Below are 19,430 nucleotides of genomic sequence, written 5' to 3'. Positions count from 1 at the left end.
TTCCAATGCAACATGGAGGGGAAGGGGATATACCCACAGTGCATGGAGTCGACAGGAATATAGTACACGGAAGGGAAGGGAATATACCAACATTGAGACGGATGTGCCAATATCCACGGAGCTAAAGGGGGATATACCCATAGGGCATGGAAGGGGTATACCAATAGTACAAGAAGGGGGCCATACCACTCGGGAACGGGGGAGTCTTCTGATAGTAACTGGAAAGGACAGGGTCGGATAATGCACATCACTCTGGACTCAAGCATCCTTGCGGAAGGCGCTGCACATCTCTCTTCAGGGCGCCTTACCCCAGCACACGTGACCAGCAGATATAAGCAGCTAGACATAACTTCACCCTGCATCTCTCTTATCTGCAGACGACTAGTCTAAGAAACATAACACGACAGACGTGGGACAGGGCTCCCCTGCCCGGCGGCAGACATGAGCGCGCCCAGTGGGGCTGTGAGCCCGGGGGGGTGGGGGCAGTCCTAAATCCCTCCCCGGGACTGGGCGCTGACAGATGCTCGTCACTGTGTCCGTCTGATTTACACCCCTGCCCGGGGACGGTCAGACTTTAGGGTGCCTCGAGGGGCCCAGAGCTGCCCCTGTGCGCTAGGTCAGCCATAAACTGTCTCCGAAGCCGGGGCCTCGCCTCTACCTCTCATAACTTTACTGCGGCTTTGGGGGCATTTTCCAAGAGTTTGTTTAATTGTAAGGTGCAGGAGCTTTCAGGCATGTGCTAAATATCCAATTTCGATTTTCTAACAATAAAAACTGAATTGTGCATTCATTATACTTAAGCTCAAAGGTAAAAGCAAGAAATAAGGGTCAAATATGTGAGAAAAAAAAACGTGGCAAAACATGACAAATTTAGTAACAGGAGAGGGGGAGATCTGATGGTGAGTTGAAAGGCATCGCACACACCTGGAGTTGGGGTGGGAGGGGGATACATTTACAACTTGTTTCCTACAACCTTCCCAAGTTCTAGGAACATTTTACAAGTAGGCAAAAGTTGCAAGCTTTAAGCCTTGCACAAGTCTGTGTGAAAACTGAAAAGGTTTCCACGGTTTACGTCCTAAAATGCAACTTTCCAGATTAAATGCGAACATGTTTCATTGTGTATAGAAAAAAATATCAAACACGTATTTGCAATCCAATAGGTCTTGCATTTTATTGAGTTAGAGCTATTGGTATTGTAAATTCATAACTGGACTTTTCTTGCCACATAAATTGGTCAACCCTGCCGCATAATTTCACTCTTTTCCTGCCATATAATGCCAGTGGCTCTGCAGATAACTAAAGCACTTTCATTTACTTTCTTCTTCTATCTTAAAACATATACAATTATCATATAAACCTTTATCAGAAATAAACTTTTAGCATCAGAGTGTAATGGTCAAAACACCATAACAACAATATCATTTGGGAGGCACTGGAGGGTGAAAGGAAAGAGGGAGTCGGGAGTAAAGATGGCGAGGACAAGTGGCGTAGTATCGGTGTCATGGGCCCAGGAGTAAGAAAGGAAAATAGTTGACTGCAATTTCGGTAGAAAAATACAGCAGTAATTAGAGTAGAGTGAGGTCCATAGGTCTTTGGGCCCGACGCCACTGCACCTGTTGCTCCATTGATAACTAGGCCTCAGGAGAGAAAGCGGATGGGGCAGATTAAAGGACTACAACAGACAAAAGGAAGAAAGAGAAGGGGTCGCAAAGAAATGAAAGAAAGAAGGAAAAGAAAGAACAAGAAAATGAAAACACAACTAAGAGAAGCAATTGAGCAAATGTGAGACAAAAGAAAAAAGGGAAGGAAGCTAGCCAACAAAAGATAAAGAGGAAAAATAATGAAAGAAGTGTGAAAATAAAGAGAAAAAAGAACATTAGAGAACAAAAGAGAGAAGGGGAGAGAAACAAGCAGCGAAAGAACCAGGACTTGTAGGTACTGACACATTTCCCACAGACAGAGAATGGGAAAACTGCTTCGACACTTCGGGTCCCGACAAGTAACTTGTGGCTTCCACATACAGACGGGAAAAAGAGGGATTTATAGTAAAATGTGAATTGACAGATAAAGATAAGAAAAACACCGGAGAAAGGAAGGAAGAAAGATCTAAAAAAAAAAAAGTGAAAAGACGCATACCGAGTCAAAGGAAAGGGCAAATAAAGACAAAAGAGACCGCTTATCTGAAGGCGGCGTGCGATGCTGGCATCCAGCGCAATCCCATACAAAGGATAATGTGGGTTCATTTTCTGAACACCCGGGACATTCAGCAGCTGTTGGCAAATATTACGCTTGCATTAAAAAGTGGTCACTGCTACCTCCCCTTGACCGTACAAACGGTTCAGTTCTGTACGGGGTGCCTTTACCCCACAGTCCTGGGACATTATAAGAGATAAAGAACACCCCTTATGCCTCATGACAGCGGTGTGAGCACCTACGTACGTAGGTATCGTCTAACTGCCCTGGTTAATGCTCTGCACAACTGAATGTTCTCAGTTGCTGCTACTTGAGCTTATGACAAACTACTAGGACAGAAAAATGACAAATGCCTCTGATTTTTAAACCATGCTGCTGGAAATCTTGTGACTTCTCTTTGGGGAGATGTACTAAATCCCTACTATAACATCTCAAAGCCTATCATTCATGTAACTGAAGGTCTGGGACATCCCTCCAGGATGTAGGAACCATCTGATATGTATTTAAAGGGCACAGGTGACGGCAGAGGCCCTCCTGTGTAGGCCCCGCTTCCTTGAATCTGCCTCACCACACATGGATTCCCATGGCCTACACACATCACCGGACTCAACGGAGAGCGCGCCCACTGAGGAAGGAAGCAGCAGTCACTCAGTGCACATCTGTCCTGCGTGAACTTTCCACTTTCAGGAAGAGGTGGAGCTGAAGGCGCTCAACAGGTGAGCGTTGAGGGATCAGACCGCTTCCTTCCAGGGTTGCAATGAGTCCGCGTCAAGGTGCTAGACCCACAGAAGCCCTTGGCTTGAGATCAGAAGCAACGTCTTAGTCACGAGCCCCAGGTGTGTGGCCAGGAAGTGACCTAACAGCGGCTCAAGGACAGGAAGACAAGGTATGGAAGTGATTGACTGAATTAAACATTCTTAATGTTTAAATATAACTAGAACCCCCACTTTTTTGGGGACTTTTTCTTCTATATTTATCCACCAATATTACATGTTTGAGTGCTTTCAATGGAATGAAAGCAGCAGCTTACTGGTTTAAAAAACATGGCCGCCAATTGGGAGTCGCCCGGGGTCACAGCTGCGACCCCTGGCTCTTCATTTGCGACCCCCGACCTCAGAGGTGGCAAAATCAACGCCTAAAACACAGGGGCAGCTCGTCCTAATGAACATCAGTTGGGGCTGCAATCTCCTTGTTGTATTTCAACTTTCATTACACAAATAGTGAATAATAACATATTATTCACGATTAGTATAATGAAAATGGAGTAGAAATAGCTGAAATATGACCCTGCCTTGCAGTTGAGTTAAGCAAAAAAATGCTTTTAAATGTGCGTTGCGTGCATGCAGGTGAGAGTGTGTTGATGTGAGAGAGTGTGTATGTGTGATTGTGTGTATCTCTAAGCGTGTGTGTGAGCGAATGTAAAGGTTAAATGGCGTGTGGCGTCACTTCCGCTCCCCTTGCCTTTTGGTGAATTGACGTTCATGTTAAAAACCCCAATTTCACGGGGATATCGAGTTATTTAACAGACAGTACGTCACTTCCGTGAAATACGGATTTCGTCCAATGGGAGGCCTAGCTTCCGGAAGCTGGCCATTGCTCGGGTCAGCTGGCCTGTAAGAGGGGCGGGGCAGCGGGGAAGCCCCTTTAGAGAGTTCAGCACTGCCCCTTGTTTCATCAGCAGCCTCTTCCTGGAAACTAAGCTGCTCCTTGGAGCTGCTGCTATGGCACACTGCAGGCTGAACCTCTCTCTGTTCCACAAATACTAGGGCTTTTTAACAAACCAAATAAGTGTTTTTATCCAAAACCATTCATTCTCAACTACTCGATTGAATATTTTTCTCTTCTTTTTACTAAAGAAAGCCAAACTTTCTAGCTTAGCATTTTAGTTACTGTTCTAAAGATCCATTTCACTTTTGAAAAAACAGCTTTTAGTTAATTACACCAAAGTAAACATGTAATGTGACGTGCAGATAGCAGGAACATCTGTAACATCGATCTGTGTTGCCAACTCGAGGTTCTGGTGACTTTTGACTCAGTTGTTTGGTTTACAAAGTTGTGTCATTATTTCTCTACATATATTTTTTGCCCTGTGGAAAACTGAAGTGGAAACCACTGTATTTACATATGTATCTAACCAATGGATCAACAGTCCCACTTGGACAGCCGCAGAGTTAAGTATGAGCAGATGTGTATGTTACAACAACCTGCTAAGCTAAAATCACACTGATATAACCACAGGCCCCCCTTGCAGCCGTTGAAGGGTCAGTACAACGCCACGTCCCCGGTGTAACCGCACATGCTTACGCTGCAGGTACAGCGCGAAGGGACGTTAGACACTAAACTAAGGGCCACGTGTACGAAGCCTGTTTGAGGTCGCAAACGGGCTGATTCGCAGAAACAGCCCCTTTGCGAACGCAAAAAGGAATTTTGAAATGTACTAAACCCAAATGGCGATTCAGTAGCCTGTTAGCGAATCGCAACTTATGTTTGCAATTCGATATTAGGAAGGAGCAACCCTTCCTAATACCAAATCACAGTGGTATGTGGGAATGTTTTGCGAACGAAATGCAGTTGCAAAACGTTAGCATTTTACCACCAATTTCAAATTGATGTTAATTCACCAATTTGAAATTGGTGGTTAAAAATGTTAGTGAGAACATTTTTTAAGAGCAGGTACTCTCAAAAAATGAAAAGAAAGCTTTCCACTTTCTTTTTTTTAAACATATCAGTTTTTCCTTTAAGGAAAACGGGCTGCATTAAAAAAAAAGATGACTTTATTTAAAAGCAATCACAGCCAGGGTGGTCTGCTGACCCCAGCAGGTCACCATCCTTGTGATTCTGGCGATTCCCATGGGGTCGCAAAGCGAGACCTGCCTCATTAATATTCATGAGGTAGGACTATTTGAGACCCACTGGGAATCACAAATGAAACAGAAAAGAGTTTCACACATTTGAAATTGTGATTTCCTAATTGCAATTCAAAGGAAATTGCAATTAGGACCACACAATTTCAAAGTTGTGCACATCTGGCCCTAAGTATGGTAGGAGAACATATTTAGAAAATGTCTGTGAAAAATAATAAATCTGAAGGTACACTTATGTTCTTCAGTGGGCAGGGTCACAACTACATACTGGGCAAATTCCATCAGAGAATGACTGGCAGTACCCTTCTGCAATGCACTGATTTACAAAACAACTGAGCCGTTAGTGGGCCAGACTTTCTCACCTTTCAGGTATGGCTATTGGTAGCTATACACACCTAACACAGCTTGTGTCATCAACACATTCAAATACAGAGAGAATGTTCTCTGGGCCAGCCCCATCAGCCATCAGTTTGGTTAGGTCAGTTCCTTCAGCCATTGCTTGTCTTTTTAAGGGTTCCCTCTGTCACAAGAGTTCAGGTGGCCTATGTAACAGGACTTACATGCAAGAGGAAAAAAACAGAAATGCTGTTCTTACTACTATGTCAATGTTGTCAATTCTGGACATAAACCTTTTAAGTAAGAGGCACACTTTATGCTTAAGAAAGATGGTTTAACTGCCTCATGATACCATAAAACTTGGGATTGATTTGGCAGAGGCTGCAGGAGACTGGGGGGGACCCTCTGTCCTCTTGCTGGAGCAGGAGTGATGTGGAGTATTTATGGTGTGTGGACCCTGAAGCAGGCCTGCCCGTAGCCCATATACAGAGCATCCAACCAGTCTCACAACAGTGATGCTGGTTTCCCAAGTTAATCCGTTCTCTGCTCCATTCATGATGCTCCTGCGCTGAGCTGAGAAAATGGGGTGCAAGCCCCGTGGCCGCCAGAGGTGTGCAAAGTGAACCCATTGGAAGTGGGCAGTGAATGATAAACCTGATAATCCACATTGTCAACACACCCTGCACACTCACTCACATTCACCAACAGTACTTTACTTAGATTAGTTGGCAGGCGCGCCTCGCTCGCTTACTTACGTGCACTTCAGTTGTTAACCCACATCACACGTACTCTTCGTCACAGGTGTACCCCTTATGTTCACCAAATGTACCTTATCTTTGGCTTCGCTGAGCAGGTCTTCCAACTCCGAGAAACTGAAGCTTGCGACAGTGATGAAGTCACTCATGACCGGGACAAACCGGTCTCCGCCTTCTCGCAGCCGCCGTTTCTGATAGTCAAGCTCCTGCAAGAAACCCAAAACAACGATACAGGGTTGGATAAAAGTAACAAGACACTGCACAACACCTTTGGATCAGCATCAATTCTAATGGGGCAACCACTGGGGAAGCAACACACATCCCAAACTGCACTGCTCGGGATAGACCCAAAGAGCTAAGAAGACGGTAGAGAGTGCAAGAAGGAGCAGCAGAGACATAGGAGATGGAAAGAGAGTATACATGGAAAATGCTACTTACCCTTTACCCAGCACGCTGGCTCCACCGGAGAAGGTTTTCTGCTCAGAGGGGCAGTGTAAGTGGAGTGCGGCGCTGAAGACAGAGGCTCATATTTGAGAGGGCCTAGCACCAATTTAGCGCCTCCTTAGTGTCATTTTTTGCCTCCAAGGAGGCGCTAAGGTGCCCTTTTCCCAGCACCATATTTACATGTGCATGCATTGCCCCACTTTGTAACCTTTGCGCTACATTATGCCTGGGCCAGGTATAATGTATGCAAAGGGGGAGTTCCCGAAGGGGGCCGCAAAAATGGTGCAAAGAAATCTAAGAGATTTCTTTGCGACATTTTCTTCTGCACTTTTAACGTCTGCTCAGAGCAGGCATTTAAAGGAGGCACACCATTGGTTACAATGGGCCTCAATGCGCTTTGCAGGATTAGCGTGAACATTTTTGACACTTATCCTGCAAAGCTCCAAACCAGAGTCAAAAATGTTGACGATAGTCCCCTAACTACAGCCAGGGTGCGCCGTATCTTAGATATGGCCCACACATGGTGGCATTACGGGGCGCGAAAGGGCGCAAGGAAAGTGGCGCTACACAAGGTGCAGCACCACATTCCTTATGTCAGTCCCAGAGTGTGTTGTGCATTATAAAGGAAGTAAAAAGACATAGGAACATCTGTGATCTTTGCTGGCCTCCGGGGACAAGGATGGGTTCATGTGAATCTACAGCACTAATCTTCCGTTCGTAGCACGTGTGGCTGTAGATACACATGCTCTGCACAGAGTACGAAGCAGTCCCTCTACAAAGCAGCGCCCTGCAAGCAGATGATGCAAATGTAGGGAAGTGTTCTTAGGGCAGCTTGGCCAACTGAAGCCCGATGACATGCCAGAACGTCTACACAATAATGCTTGGTGAAGGTATGTGGCGTTGACCAAGTAGCAGCCCAACAGATATCCCTTACAGGGATCTTACCTAAATAGTCTAGGGTGACACCCTTTCTGCATGTAGAGTGGGCTCCAGGGGGCACAAGGGGTGTGAGTTTGGCCTTGGTTTAGCAATTCTATGAGCACTTAATAATCCACCTTGCAAGGTTTGGCGACGGCGACAAACTGATTAGACTAGCTCCTGGCTAGTATTTTTCTCTAAGAAAGGTGACGCCCATGGGACATAAAATGGTTATTTGTGACTCTGGAACTTCTTGCTCTCAACGAGAAAGACCTAACCGGAACCTAGTAAGCCCTAGCCGCGAATACTTTATTTTCCTGTAACATAGTTGGGACCTTGCATTCCGGTATAAATGAACATGCATAGTATCTCGCCATCTGCTGGTTGAACTTGGAATATATTTTCCTCAATGTTGTGGAGGGCAACTATTTCATTAAACAAGCATTGGCAAAGCCAATATATCTCGGCTATGAGAGGGCTATTTATTTCGTTAATTTTTCTTTGCTATGCTAGACCCCACTGTGTTTGATGTGCAGCAGGGCTGAAAGTAAACACAACAACAACAAAAAAATGCTACAATACAGCTAGTGCTGACTGAGTCATAACAATTTTTTTTATTGTTAGCGATGGCAAAACGGAGGAATGGATGGCATATGGGCAACACAGCACTGGCTGCATCATAGTGGGCTTTTTTAATTGCGGGGTGGGGGGCAGGAGGCAACACATTGGGAGGGAGGGGGCAGGAGGAGACAAGGAAGAAGGAACATTCAATCAGGGGCAACAAGGGAGAGTGGAGGGAGGGGCTGGGAGCAAGCATACAGATAACAGAGGGGAGGAGCGAGTTGCGGGGTACACTGGTGACAACAGAGCGTGGAAGGGAGTAGCTGGGGGCAAGCAGACAGACAGCGAGGGTCGGCAGGAAAAGGAGCATGGAGTGCAGGAAGCATGCAAGGGAGACAGGAAAAGATGCAGTCTCATAGAGTGCTTAGATATAAAAAAGTAGAGCTTAAAACATGAACAGAGGAAGAACACAAGTAATGCATCCATGCTCCAGGGGAGGGACAAACACACGAAAAGGAAGACTAGCACAGCTGATCACTAAGAAACAAGGAAATGAGAGTGACAAGGGAGCCAACCAATGAGTGGCTTCTAAATCCACTGCTACCAAACAAAGGCCCAGATTTAAGAGGGACTAGCGCCATTCCAACGCCACATTAGCATCAATTTTTAACGCAAATGTGGCGTTGGAAGGCCAAAAACGCTGCGCCATATTTACAAAGTGATGCACTGCTCACATTGCGCTGCTTTGTAATCCCTTGTGCCACATTATGTCTGGGCCAGGCATAATGTATGCAAGGGGGGGCGTTCCAGCGCTGGGGGGGGGGTGAAAAAATGGTGCAAAGAAATCGAAGGGATTTTTTTGCATCATTTTTATCAGTATTTTTAACGCCAGCTCAGAGCAGGTTTTATAGGGAGGCTCCCATTGTTTTTAATGGGCCTCTGGGTGCTTTACAGGATTAGTGTCAACATTTTTTACGTTAATCCTGGAAAGCGCGGGCTAGCGTAAAAAATTATGATGCTAGTACCCCTGACTACCGCCATGGTGCGCCATATTTTAAATAAGGTGCACACATGGAGGTGCTAGGGGGGCGTTAAGGGGTGCAAGAAAAGTGGCACTGCGCTGGGTGCTGCACCACTTTTTAAAAATCTGCCCCAAAATGTATTGAAGAGACATTCAGGGGGTCATTATGACATCAGCGGTCTTTGTAAAAGACCGCCGATGCCACGGGCACCAAAATACCGCCAGTGCCGGCGGTATGTTTGGCACTCAATTATGACATTTCTGCTGGGCCAGCGGACGGAAACAGTGTTTCCACACGCTGGCCCAGCAGAAAAGTCACAACAACATTGAAGCCGTAATCGAGCAGGTGCCAATATCGATGTGCAGCGGGTGCAACAGCACCCGTCGCACATTTCACTGCCCGTAATTCGGGCAGTGAAATGCGCGATGGGGCTGTGCCTGGGGGCTCCTGCACTGCCCATGCCAAGTGCCTGGGAAGTGCAGGGGCTCCCAGGGACACCCGAGACCTCCTTACCGCCAGCCTTTCCATTAGGGTGTTTACCGCCATGGACAACCTGGCAGATGGGGACTCATAATCCCCAGGGCAGCGCTGCCCTGGCGGATTACGACCACCTGGCTGCCGCCTGGTGGTAGACTGGCGGTCATGATACGGCGGTTCACACCGCCAGCCTGTTGGCGGTACTACTGCCACCGCTGGCGGGGCGGTCCAGGCCGGCTGGGGTCATAATGACCCCCTCAGTGTCTAGGTGAGACCTACAAATATTTCACAAACACCACTGCTAAGCAGTTTTCACAAGTATGCCTGCATGGCACCATTTTTGTAGGCAAATTAACGTAGTTTATATGATGACTACAGTGCCAGCATTTAACGCCAATGTAGTTTATCCGATGGGTACAGTGCCAGCATTTAACGCCAGTGTAGTTTGTCTGATGGCTTCAGTGCCAGCATTTAACGCCAATGTAGTTTATCCGATGGGTACAGTGCCAGCATTTAACGCCAGTGTAGTTTATCTGATGGCTTGAGTGCCAGTATTTAACGCCTGTGTAGTTTATCTGATGGGTACAGTGCCAGCATTTAACGCCAGTGTAGTTTATCTGATGGTGACAGCATGTCCGTGCCACACTGGCACACTCCTCACTTGAAGGAGTAACCCAGTAGACTACAATCACAGCACGCGTGCTGCCACTTTAGACAGCTACTGAATGTACACATTTGCAGATGCTGCCATTGCTAGATATGTTTTGTAAGTATTTGTAAGTAACACGCCAGGTTGCACACATTGTAATGTACTTACCAAGCTGCAGTGTTGTGGCAGCAAGGTGTAAAAGCTGGCAGAAGCCGCTTGCACCAAAAGGGCAGATACATTTTTACCCCAAACAAGGCCCCTTGAAGGCTCTGCAGAGCAGAGTTATGTGTCACAAATACTCTGAGAGAATTTTGCCCCTGAGTACTTGCTTCCAAAGTGTTCGGGAGGATTTCTTCTTTGGATCCAATGTAAGAAAACAGTAAACATGAAGTGACTCCAAATATGAATGACCGTGGCCTCCAGTCTGCAGTGTGCCGTGCTAATTTGCATGCCGAATACCCAGAATGCTTTGAAGATTGGATGTGCACGTTCTTATAACTGCAAGAAGCAGAAGCTGTGGGGCGCCGAGGACAGAAATGCACATGTGGTGAGCAAATGTGGCTGAAGCTGTCAGCGCCCTGTGTTATCCCCCAGCACTGACAGTCCCCACCCTCATTGTCTGTGTGGTAAGGACAAGCCCTCACCCAGGGTATGCGAGCGGCCCTGCTGTTTCACATGCCGACAGGAGGTTATACCGACAGCCAGTCCGTGCTACCTTAACATACAAGCCCCTCTGTGGAGGTCAGAGGTAGCAGGGAGGGGGCCAAAGTCTTACAGGGCTGTAAGTTTATTGATATATGTCACAGCAGCCTTGGGGCCTCCAGGGCAAGCTGAGGAAGGTCCACACTGGGGCCAGCCTTCCTGCAGCTAAATCCACCAAGCTGCTTGTTTACTGTGTGAGTAATTTGCCTCAACATATTTCTCATGCTGTGAATGTCTGGGTTTGCACCTTTGAGGACCAAGGCACTGTGGTCTGTTAGCAGAGATGAGGGGCATCCTCAAGCGGGCTCGGTTGGGGCCAGTTGGGTGGGAGGGAGTAAAATATCCCAGATAAGTCCTCAGTTACCAGCCAAGCACAATTTTAGAAATGGGGTGTCAGTCACGAGAACGAAACCACAGAAGGACGTGCAAGAAACAATGGGTGTATTTAATAAGCAGAGGGCGATCCGCGCTGCCGTACACCGTACCATCCATGTGGGCGTCACAGTATGTGGTAAGCAAAGGGTATCCATCTTAGATCCAGGAGGGCCACAGCCAAGCCAGATACTCAGAGTAATCACTATGTAAATAATTCCACTTAGACGAATGGTATGTAAATGCATCCTGTGTGGATGGGGTGAGACTCATGCATGGATCCGGCTACGCTGGAGAGCCCGGATACGAAAAGATTGCATTAGGACACTTGCTCACTGCAGTCGTTAGCCAAGATCACTGAGCAGTATTAGACCATAGAAGGTTAGCCAATCGCAATGTGCGATAATTGTGCTTGGGTGAACCTAAGTCACTCTGCTATAATTGAGGCTAAAAGGTTAGCCGACCTCACTGTGTGGTCATTGGGTCTAGGTTAGCCTAAGGCACTGTGCTATAATTGAGGCTAGAAGGTTAGCTGGCCACAATGTGACATAATTGAGTTTAGGTTAGCCTAAGTCACTCTGCTATAATTGAGGCTAGAAGGTTAGCCGACCTCCCTATGTGGTCATTAGGTCTAGGTTAGCCTACGTCACTGAGCTATAATTGAGGCTAGAAGGTCAGCCGACCACAATGTGCAATAACTGAGTCTAGGTTAGCCTAAGTCACTCTGCTATAATTGAGGCTAAAAGGTTAGCCGACCTCACTGTGTGGTCATTGGGCCTAGGTTAGCCTAAGTCACTGTGCTTGAATTGAGGCCAGAAGGTTAGCCGACCTCACTGTGTGGTCATTGGGTCTAGGTTAGCCTACGTCACTGAGCTATAATTGAGGCTAGAAGGTTAGCAGGCCACAATGTGACATAATTGAGTTTAGGTTAGCCTAAGTCACTCTGCTATAATTGAGGCTAGAAGGTTAGCCGACCTCCCTATGTGGTCATTAGGTCTAGGTTAGCCTACGTCACTGAGCTATAATTGAGGCTAGAAGGTCAGCCGACCACAATGTGCAATAACTGAGTCTAGGTTAGCCTAAGTCACTCTGCTATAATTGAGGCTAAAAGGTTAGCTGGCCACAATGTGAGATAATTGAGCCTAGGTTAGCCTAAGTCACTGTGCTTGAATTGAGGCCAGAAGGTTAGCTGACCTCACTGTGTGGTCATTGAGTCTAGGTTAGCCTAAGTCACTCTGCTATAATTGAGGCTAGAAGGTTAGCTGGCCACAATGTGACATAATTGAGTTTAGGTTATCCTAAGTCACTCTGATTTAATTGAGGCTAGAAGGTTAGCCGACCTCACTGTGTGGTCATTAAGTCTAGGTTAGCCTACGTCACTGAGCTATAATTGAAGCTAGAAGGTTAGCCGACCACAATGTGCGATAACTGAGTCTAGGTAAGCCTAAGTCACTCTGCTATAATTGAGGCTAGAAGATTAGATGGCCACAATGTGAGATAATTGAGTTTAGGTTAGCCTAAGTCACTGTGCTATAATCGAGGCTAGGAGGTTAGCCGACCTCACTGTGTGGTCACTGAGTCTAGGTTAACCTAAGTCACTGTGATATAACTGAGGCTAGGAGGTTAGCCGACCGCAATGTGCAATAATTGTGCAATTATCAGCTCTAGATTTGATTACCTCATAGCAGGGCAAGCTAACCTTCTAGGTTTGATAATTGCACAGAGAGATGGTCTAACCTTCTAGGTTTGATAATTGCACAGTGAGATAGGCTAACCTAGGTTTGATAATTGCACATTGGTGCAGGCTAACCTTCTAGATCTGATAATTGTACAGAGAGATTGGCTAACCTTCTAGGTCTGATAATTGCACAGTGATATAGGCTAACCTTCTAGATCTGATAACTGCACAGTGAGATTAGCTAACCTTCTAGATATGATAACTGCACAGAGAGATAGGCTAACCTTCTAGGTTTGATAACTGCACAGAGAGATAGGCTAACCTTCTAGATCTGATAACTGCACAGTGAGATAGGCTAACCTAGGTTTGATAATTGCACAGTGAGACTGGCCAACCTTCTAGGATTGATAACTGCACAGTGAGCTTGGCTAACGTTCTAGGTTTGATAATTGCACAGTGAGATGGGCTAACCTAGGTCTGATAATTGCACAGTGAGATAGGCTACCCTTCTAGGTTTGATAATTGCACAGTGATAGAGGCTAATCTTCTAGACTCAGTTATTGCACATTGAGGGAGGCTAACCTTCCAGATGTAGTAACTTCACAATGAGGTAGAACTGCTCAGCGATACAGGCTAATCTAGACTCAGTTATTGCACAGTGAGGTAGACTAAACCATGAGAGTTGACTTTCACACTGGGCGGTCAGCTGATATAGGGGGTCATTCTGACCCCGGCGGTCTTAGACCGCCGGGGCCAGGGTCGGCGGTGCCCCGCAGGGCATTCTGACCGCGGCGGTAAAGCCGCGGTCAGACCGGCAACACTGGCGGTCTCCCGCCAGTGTACCGCCGCCCGTTTGAATCCTCCAAGGCGGCGCAGCTAGCTGCGCCGCCGAGGGGATTCCGACCCCCCCTACCGCCATCCAGTTCCCGGCGGTCCGCCCGCCGGGAACCGAATGGCGGTAGGGGGGGTTGCGGGGCCCCTGGGGGCCCCTGCAGTGCCCATGCCACTGGCATGGGCACTGCAGGGGCCCCCGTAAGAGGGCCCCTACGAGTATTTCACTGTCTGCTTGGCAGACAGTGAAATACGCGACGGGTGCAACAGCACCCGTCGCACCTTCCCACTCCGCCGGCTCGATTACGAGCCGGCTTCATCGTGGGAAGGACGGTTTCCCCTGGGCTGGCGGGCGGCCTTTTGGAGGCCGCCCGCCAGCCCAGGGGAAACCTCAAAATACCCACCGCGGTCTTCCGACCGCGGTACGGTATTTTGGCGGCTCCCGCCGGGCGCGCGGTGACCGCGCCCGGCGGGAGTCAGAATGACCCCCATAGTCTTGATGATCACATGGTAAGGCAGGCTAATCGTCTGGACTAGATTATGGCACAGTGAGGTTGGCTAACCTCATAGGCCCTGTTGTAGACCGCTAGGCAGGCTGTTCTTGTAGACTCTGTTATTGCACTGTCCAGTAGCCTGTCCTCTTTATTGCACAGTGGAGAACGCATGCTAGGCTAACCTACTATTTTCTGTTATTTCACAAGGAATTAGACTTATGTTCTAGGCTCAATTATCACACAGTGAGGTAGGCTAACCTTCTAACCTCGAGTATAGCACCTACCTCAGTGAGCTATAACTGAACCTCACAGTTTAACTCGCTGTGCCATAATCAAGCGTATAGGGATTGCATCAATGGTCAAAGATGCATGGGGCAACAAGGTGTGTTCACCTCACTGGGTGATCTTTAAGGGTGTGTCTTCCTGAGCTGGTACAGCGCTGTGATATTAGTCAAGTCTTGGGTTATAATAGACCATTACTGAGTGATATTGGCCCGATGCTGGGGATCTTCGCCCATCAGCATCTATCACTGACCTTGCACTAGGTACTGAGACGCTCCTTAACAAGACCAGCACTGCGTGCTGAGAAGGGACTATCCTGTGCCATGCTGTGAAGTATCCATCTGTTTTCGTAGATACCATACCTCTATCTGATTGCATACCTTTACTGTCCCGCCCGTAGTGTTAACCGTGCACGTATCAGGAGAGAAGCATGGTAGGCATACTCCAGAGAAGTAATACCAGTAATGCCTGCACCTGTGTACATATGTAAACACACAATGACAACATCAGTAGTCCAAGCCCTGGATGAACATGTGTTTTAATGCCAAGCATTTCACAATAAAAAATGCCAGACCTGCCTGCTTTGTCAGCCCTTTTATGTTTTGGAGTAGTGGTTCTTCCCTGCCACTAGGTGGGAGCTACCTTAGTGCAACGTTTAAAAACATAGGCTACTCTGCAGGACGATCTGTTGGACTCACTGCAAAAGTCCTCAGATTTCAAGTCATTTCCTGACATTGCCTTAGAAGAGCTTCCATTGCAATGCATGAATGGTGAAGTGTTCAGTATTCAGTTCAATAGAAAGCACAATGATCCATGAGCTTTGCTTTCTTGCAGTAGTAACTGGCACTTCGTAACGCTGTAACGGAGGGCTCGCTGTGGCCGTAAGTATTGCTAACTGGACACAGATGCCGCCCAGCTTCCCTGTGCTCTGTCCTCTTGCCCTTGCCAGTGTCTGCTCGGTCCCATCTCATGGTTTCCTTTCGGAAGCTTCGTTCCGGGCAATGTATCAAGGTTATGACTGGCACTGTGGCTTTTGCACCTTGACGCCTGCTCTTGTGCATTATGTTCCCACTGCACTCCTGTCACAGACTTCACAGGGTCTCGTTGAGATCTCTGGGGGCCAGAAGCAGGCCTCTGAGGGATGCACATATGACTTCTGAGATCCATCTCCATGAACAGGCACCAGTGTTGGGGCGCCATGTTGCATGGAGCAGGACTATCCACCTCACCTAAAGTTCAGCACATTCTAGGGTTGCAGAACACAGGTGGTGCTCTCAGGGCCCCTGTCAGGGGCAAGGAGGGCACAGGAGAAGGGAATGGGCTTAGCTTGCATAGCGGAGGCACTAAAAGTTAGAGGCATGGCGTAGAGTGGCGTAGAGCAGAGTAGTGTAGAAAAGAGTGACACAGAGGGGAGTGGAGTAGAGCGTAGGGTAGCAGAGAGTGGAGTAGTATGGAGTGGAGTGGCGTAGGGTAGCAGAGAGTGGAGTAGTATGGAGTGGAGTGGAGTGGCGTACGGCAGCAGAGAGTAGAGTAGTATGGAGTGGAGTGGCGTAGGGCAGCAGAGAGTGGAGTAGTATGGAGTGGAGTGGCGTAGGGTAGCAGAGAGTGGAGTAGTATGGAGTGGAGTAGAGCGTAGGGTAGCAGAGAGTGGAGTAGAATGAAGTGGAGTGGCGTAGGGTAGCAGAGAGTAGAGTAGAATGGAGTGGAGTGGCGTAGGGTAACAGAGAGTGGAGTAGCATAGAGTGGAGTGGCGTAGGGTAAAAGAGAGTGGAGTGGCGTAGGGTAACAGAGAGTGGAGGTGCATAGAGTGGAGTGGCGTAAAGTTGTGAAGAGTAGAGTGGAGCGGCATAGAGTGAAGTGATGCAGAGCAGAGTGGTGTAGAGTAGAGTGGCATAGAATGGAGTGAATAAAGTGGCATATATTAGAGTGGCGTATAGTATAGTGGCATAGGGTAGAGTGGTGCCAAGTGGCATAGAAGGGGGTGGAGTGGTGTAAAGTGGAGTGGGGTAGAATAGAGGGGCTTAGAGTGGTGTGGGGTGGAGTGGTGTAATGTGGGGTGGCACAGAATAGAGTGCCCTAGAGTGTAGCAGCATAGAGGGAAGTGGTGTAGACTGGGGTGGCGAGGAGTGGAGTGGCCTGGAGTGGAGCAGATTGGTGCAGAGAGCAGTGGCGTACAATGAAGTGGTGTAGAGAGAAGTGGAGTGGCGTACAGTAGTCTGGAGTAAAGTGGTATAGAGTAGAGTAGCGCAGACTGCTGAGGAGTAGCGTAGAGTAGAGTGGTGTAAACTAGAGTGGCATAGAATGGAGTGGAGTTGTGTAGAGTGGAGTGGCTTAGAATGCAGTAGAGTGGAGCGGATTGGTGCAGAGTGGAGTGGGGTAAAATAGAGGGGCGTAGAGTGGTTTGGAGTGGTGTAATGTTGGGTGGCACAGAATAGAGTGGCCTAGAGTGTAGCCGCATAGAGTGAAGTGGTATAGATCAGAGTGGTGTAGAGTGCAGTGGAGTGGCCTGGAGTGGAGCAGATTGGTGCAGAGAGCAGTGGCGTACAATGAAGTGGTGTAGAGAGAAGTGGAGTGGCGTACAGTAGTCTGGAGAAAAGTGGTATAGAGTAGAGTAGCACAGACTGCTGTGGAGTAGCGTAGAGTAGAGTGGTGTAGACTAGAGTGGCATAGAATGGAGTGGAGTTGTGTGGAGTGGATTGGCTTAGAATGCAGTAGAGAGGAGTGTATTGGTGCAGATTGGAGTGGGGTAGAATAGATGGGTGCAGAGTGGTTTGGAGTGGTGTAATGTGGGGTGGCACAGAATAGAGTGGCCTAGAGTGTAGCAGCATAGAGTGAAGTGGTATAGATTAGAGTGGAGTGGATTGGTGCAGAGAGCAGTTGCGTACAGTGAAGTGGTGTAGAGCGATGTGGAGTGGCGTAGAGTAGTGTGGAGTAAAGCGGTACAGAGTAGAGTAGTGTAGACTGCTGTGGGGTAGCATAGAGTAGAGTGGAGTAAAGTAGAGTGGTATGCAATGGGGGTGGGGTTCCAAGATCTTCATGGTAAACAATACCTCTCCCAGCAGACAGGCGGCGGGCGAGACCTCACTAGGCACACACACACTAACACAATGAACAGATACACACATACACACACGTGCACCACGCCGAGGAACACACACACACATGCAGGCAACTTCCTCTGTGTCTTGCAAGTACGGGCTTCCACAGCCCCCATGTGTTACACCTGTCCTGTGTTGTACTGGGGCTGGCCAATATCCCTCCAATACACAAATGCCAGAGCAGTGGGCGTTGCCAATGCTTGACTCTTGCTCATCGGCCTTGAGCGCAGGGCACGTTTGAAGCTGCTGTGTGTTCACCCCCGTTCTTTCCGGGCTCCGGGGCTGCTGGAATGTGTGTGCTTTGCAGGGTGATTAACTTACAATTAGTGGCGAGGCCTCGCCTGCCACTCTGTGTTAACAATGTGATTATTACAGCAGTCTGAGACGCCTCCCTTGGGGACCGCATGTGGGGATCTGTTTAATCCACCCCTGAGCTGACAGCCGCCCTGCTGCAGATGCGCAGTGGCGAGGAGCCCAGAGGAGCTGAGAAACAGAGGGGGTGTGCCTCCACTGTGGAGGTTACACACACACGCACGCACACACACAAAACACATTCACACACAAAACACACACACTCTCTCTCACACACACACACACCCTCTCACACACACACACACAAAACACACTCACATTCACACACCCTCTCTCTCTCTCTCTCTCTCTCTCACACACACACACAAAAACACATACACACAAAACACACTCACATTCACACACCCTCTCTCTCTCTCTCTCTCTCTCTCTCTCACACACACACACCCTCTCTCACACACACGAAACACACACACACAATCCCTCACACACACATATATACATACACACATACTCACACTATCTCTCTCTCACACACACACACTCTCTCTCTCACACACACGCACACAAAACAAACACACACACTCCCTCACACACACACACACATACATACACACATACTCACACTATCTCTCTCTCACACACACACACACACACACACACACACACACACTCTCTCACACACACACACACAAAACACACACTCACACACACCCTCTCTCACACACACGAAACACACACACACACTCCCTCACACACACATATATACCTACACACACACTCACACTATCCCTCTCTCACACACACACACACACACACTCTCTCTCACACACACATACACACACACACAAAACACACACTCACACACACCCTCTCTCTCACACACACACACTATCACACACATAAAAAACACACTCACACACATACACACACACCCTCTCTCTCACACACACACACTCTCTATCACACACACACACTCACACACACACACAAACACACAAAACACACATTCTCTTTCACACATACACACCCTTTCACACACACACACACACACACCCTCCCTCTCTCTCACACACACACACACTCTCTATCTTTCTCACACACACACACACAAAACACACACACACACAACTTCAGACAGTCAGTCAACCACAGACAAACTAACATGAATCACGGGTCCGCTCTTTAAAACAAGGACTACATGTACACACATTTCCTCGGACGTTTGTGACACAGGGACAACTTACGGATTTTGGGGACCCTGGGCCAAACGTATTTTGGGGGCCCCTGTTCGGAACAGGTTTGAATTTATGATCCAGTTTCATCTCTTTCATGCCGGCTTTGGCCGGGTCACTGACAGTGCACAGGACACTGGTCCAAGTTCTGAATGTGTTTACCTTTCATATTCTGGGATAGTGACGTGTCTTTTCAATATTGTAACA

At 47.9% G+C, this 19,430-nt stretch overlaps 1 protein-coding gene across 2 annotated transcripts in view; it reads right to left on the bottom strand.

Annotated features, from left to right (window-relative positions):
* Window positions 1-19,430, bottom strand: part of DAAM2 (dishevelled associated activator of morphogenesis 2) — a 517,936-nt gene that overhangs the window by 36,275 nt on the left and 462,231 nt on the right. For both annotated transcript variants that reach the window (XM_069236334.1, XM_069236335.1), the window contains one exon: window positions 6,223-6,354. In XM_069236334.1, coding sequence (XP_069092435.1) covers window positions 6,223-6,354 — 132 coding nt within the window. The remainder of the gene's footprint in view (window positions 1-6,222; window positions 6,355-19,430) is intronic.

The sequence above is a fragment of the Pleurodeles waltl genome, chromosome 5 (assembly GCF_031143425.1).
Source record: "Pleurodeles waltl isolate 20211129_DDA chromosome 5, aPleWal1.hap1.20221129, whole genome shotgun sequence".
NCBI classification, from domain to species: domain Eukaryota; kingdom Metazoa; phylum Chordata; class Amphibia; order Caudata; family Salamandridae; genus Pleurodeles; species Pleurodeles waltl.
The sequence above is the reverse complement of the archived record's forward strand: the minus strand, read 5'-3'. Positions and strand labels throughout refer to the sequence as shown.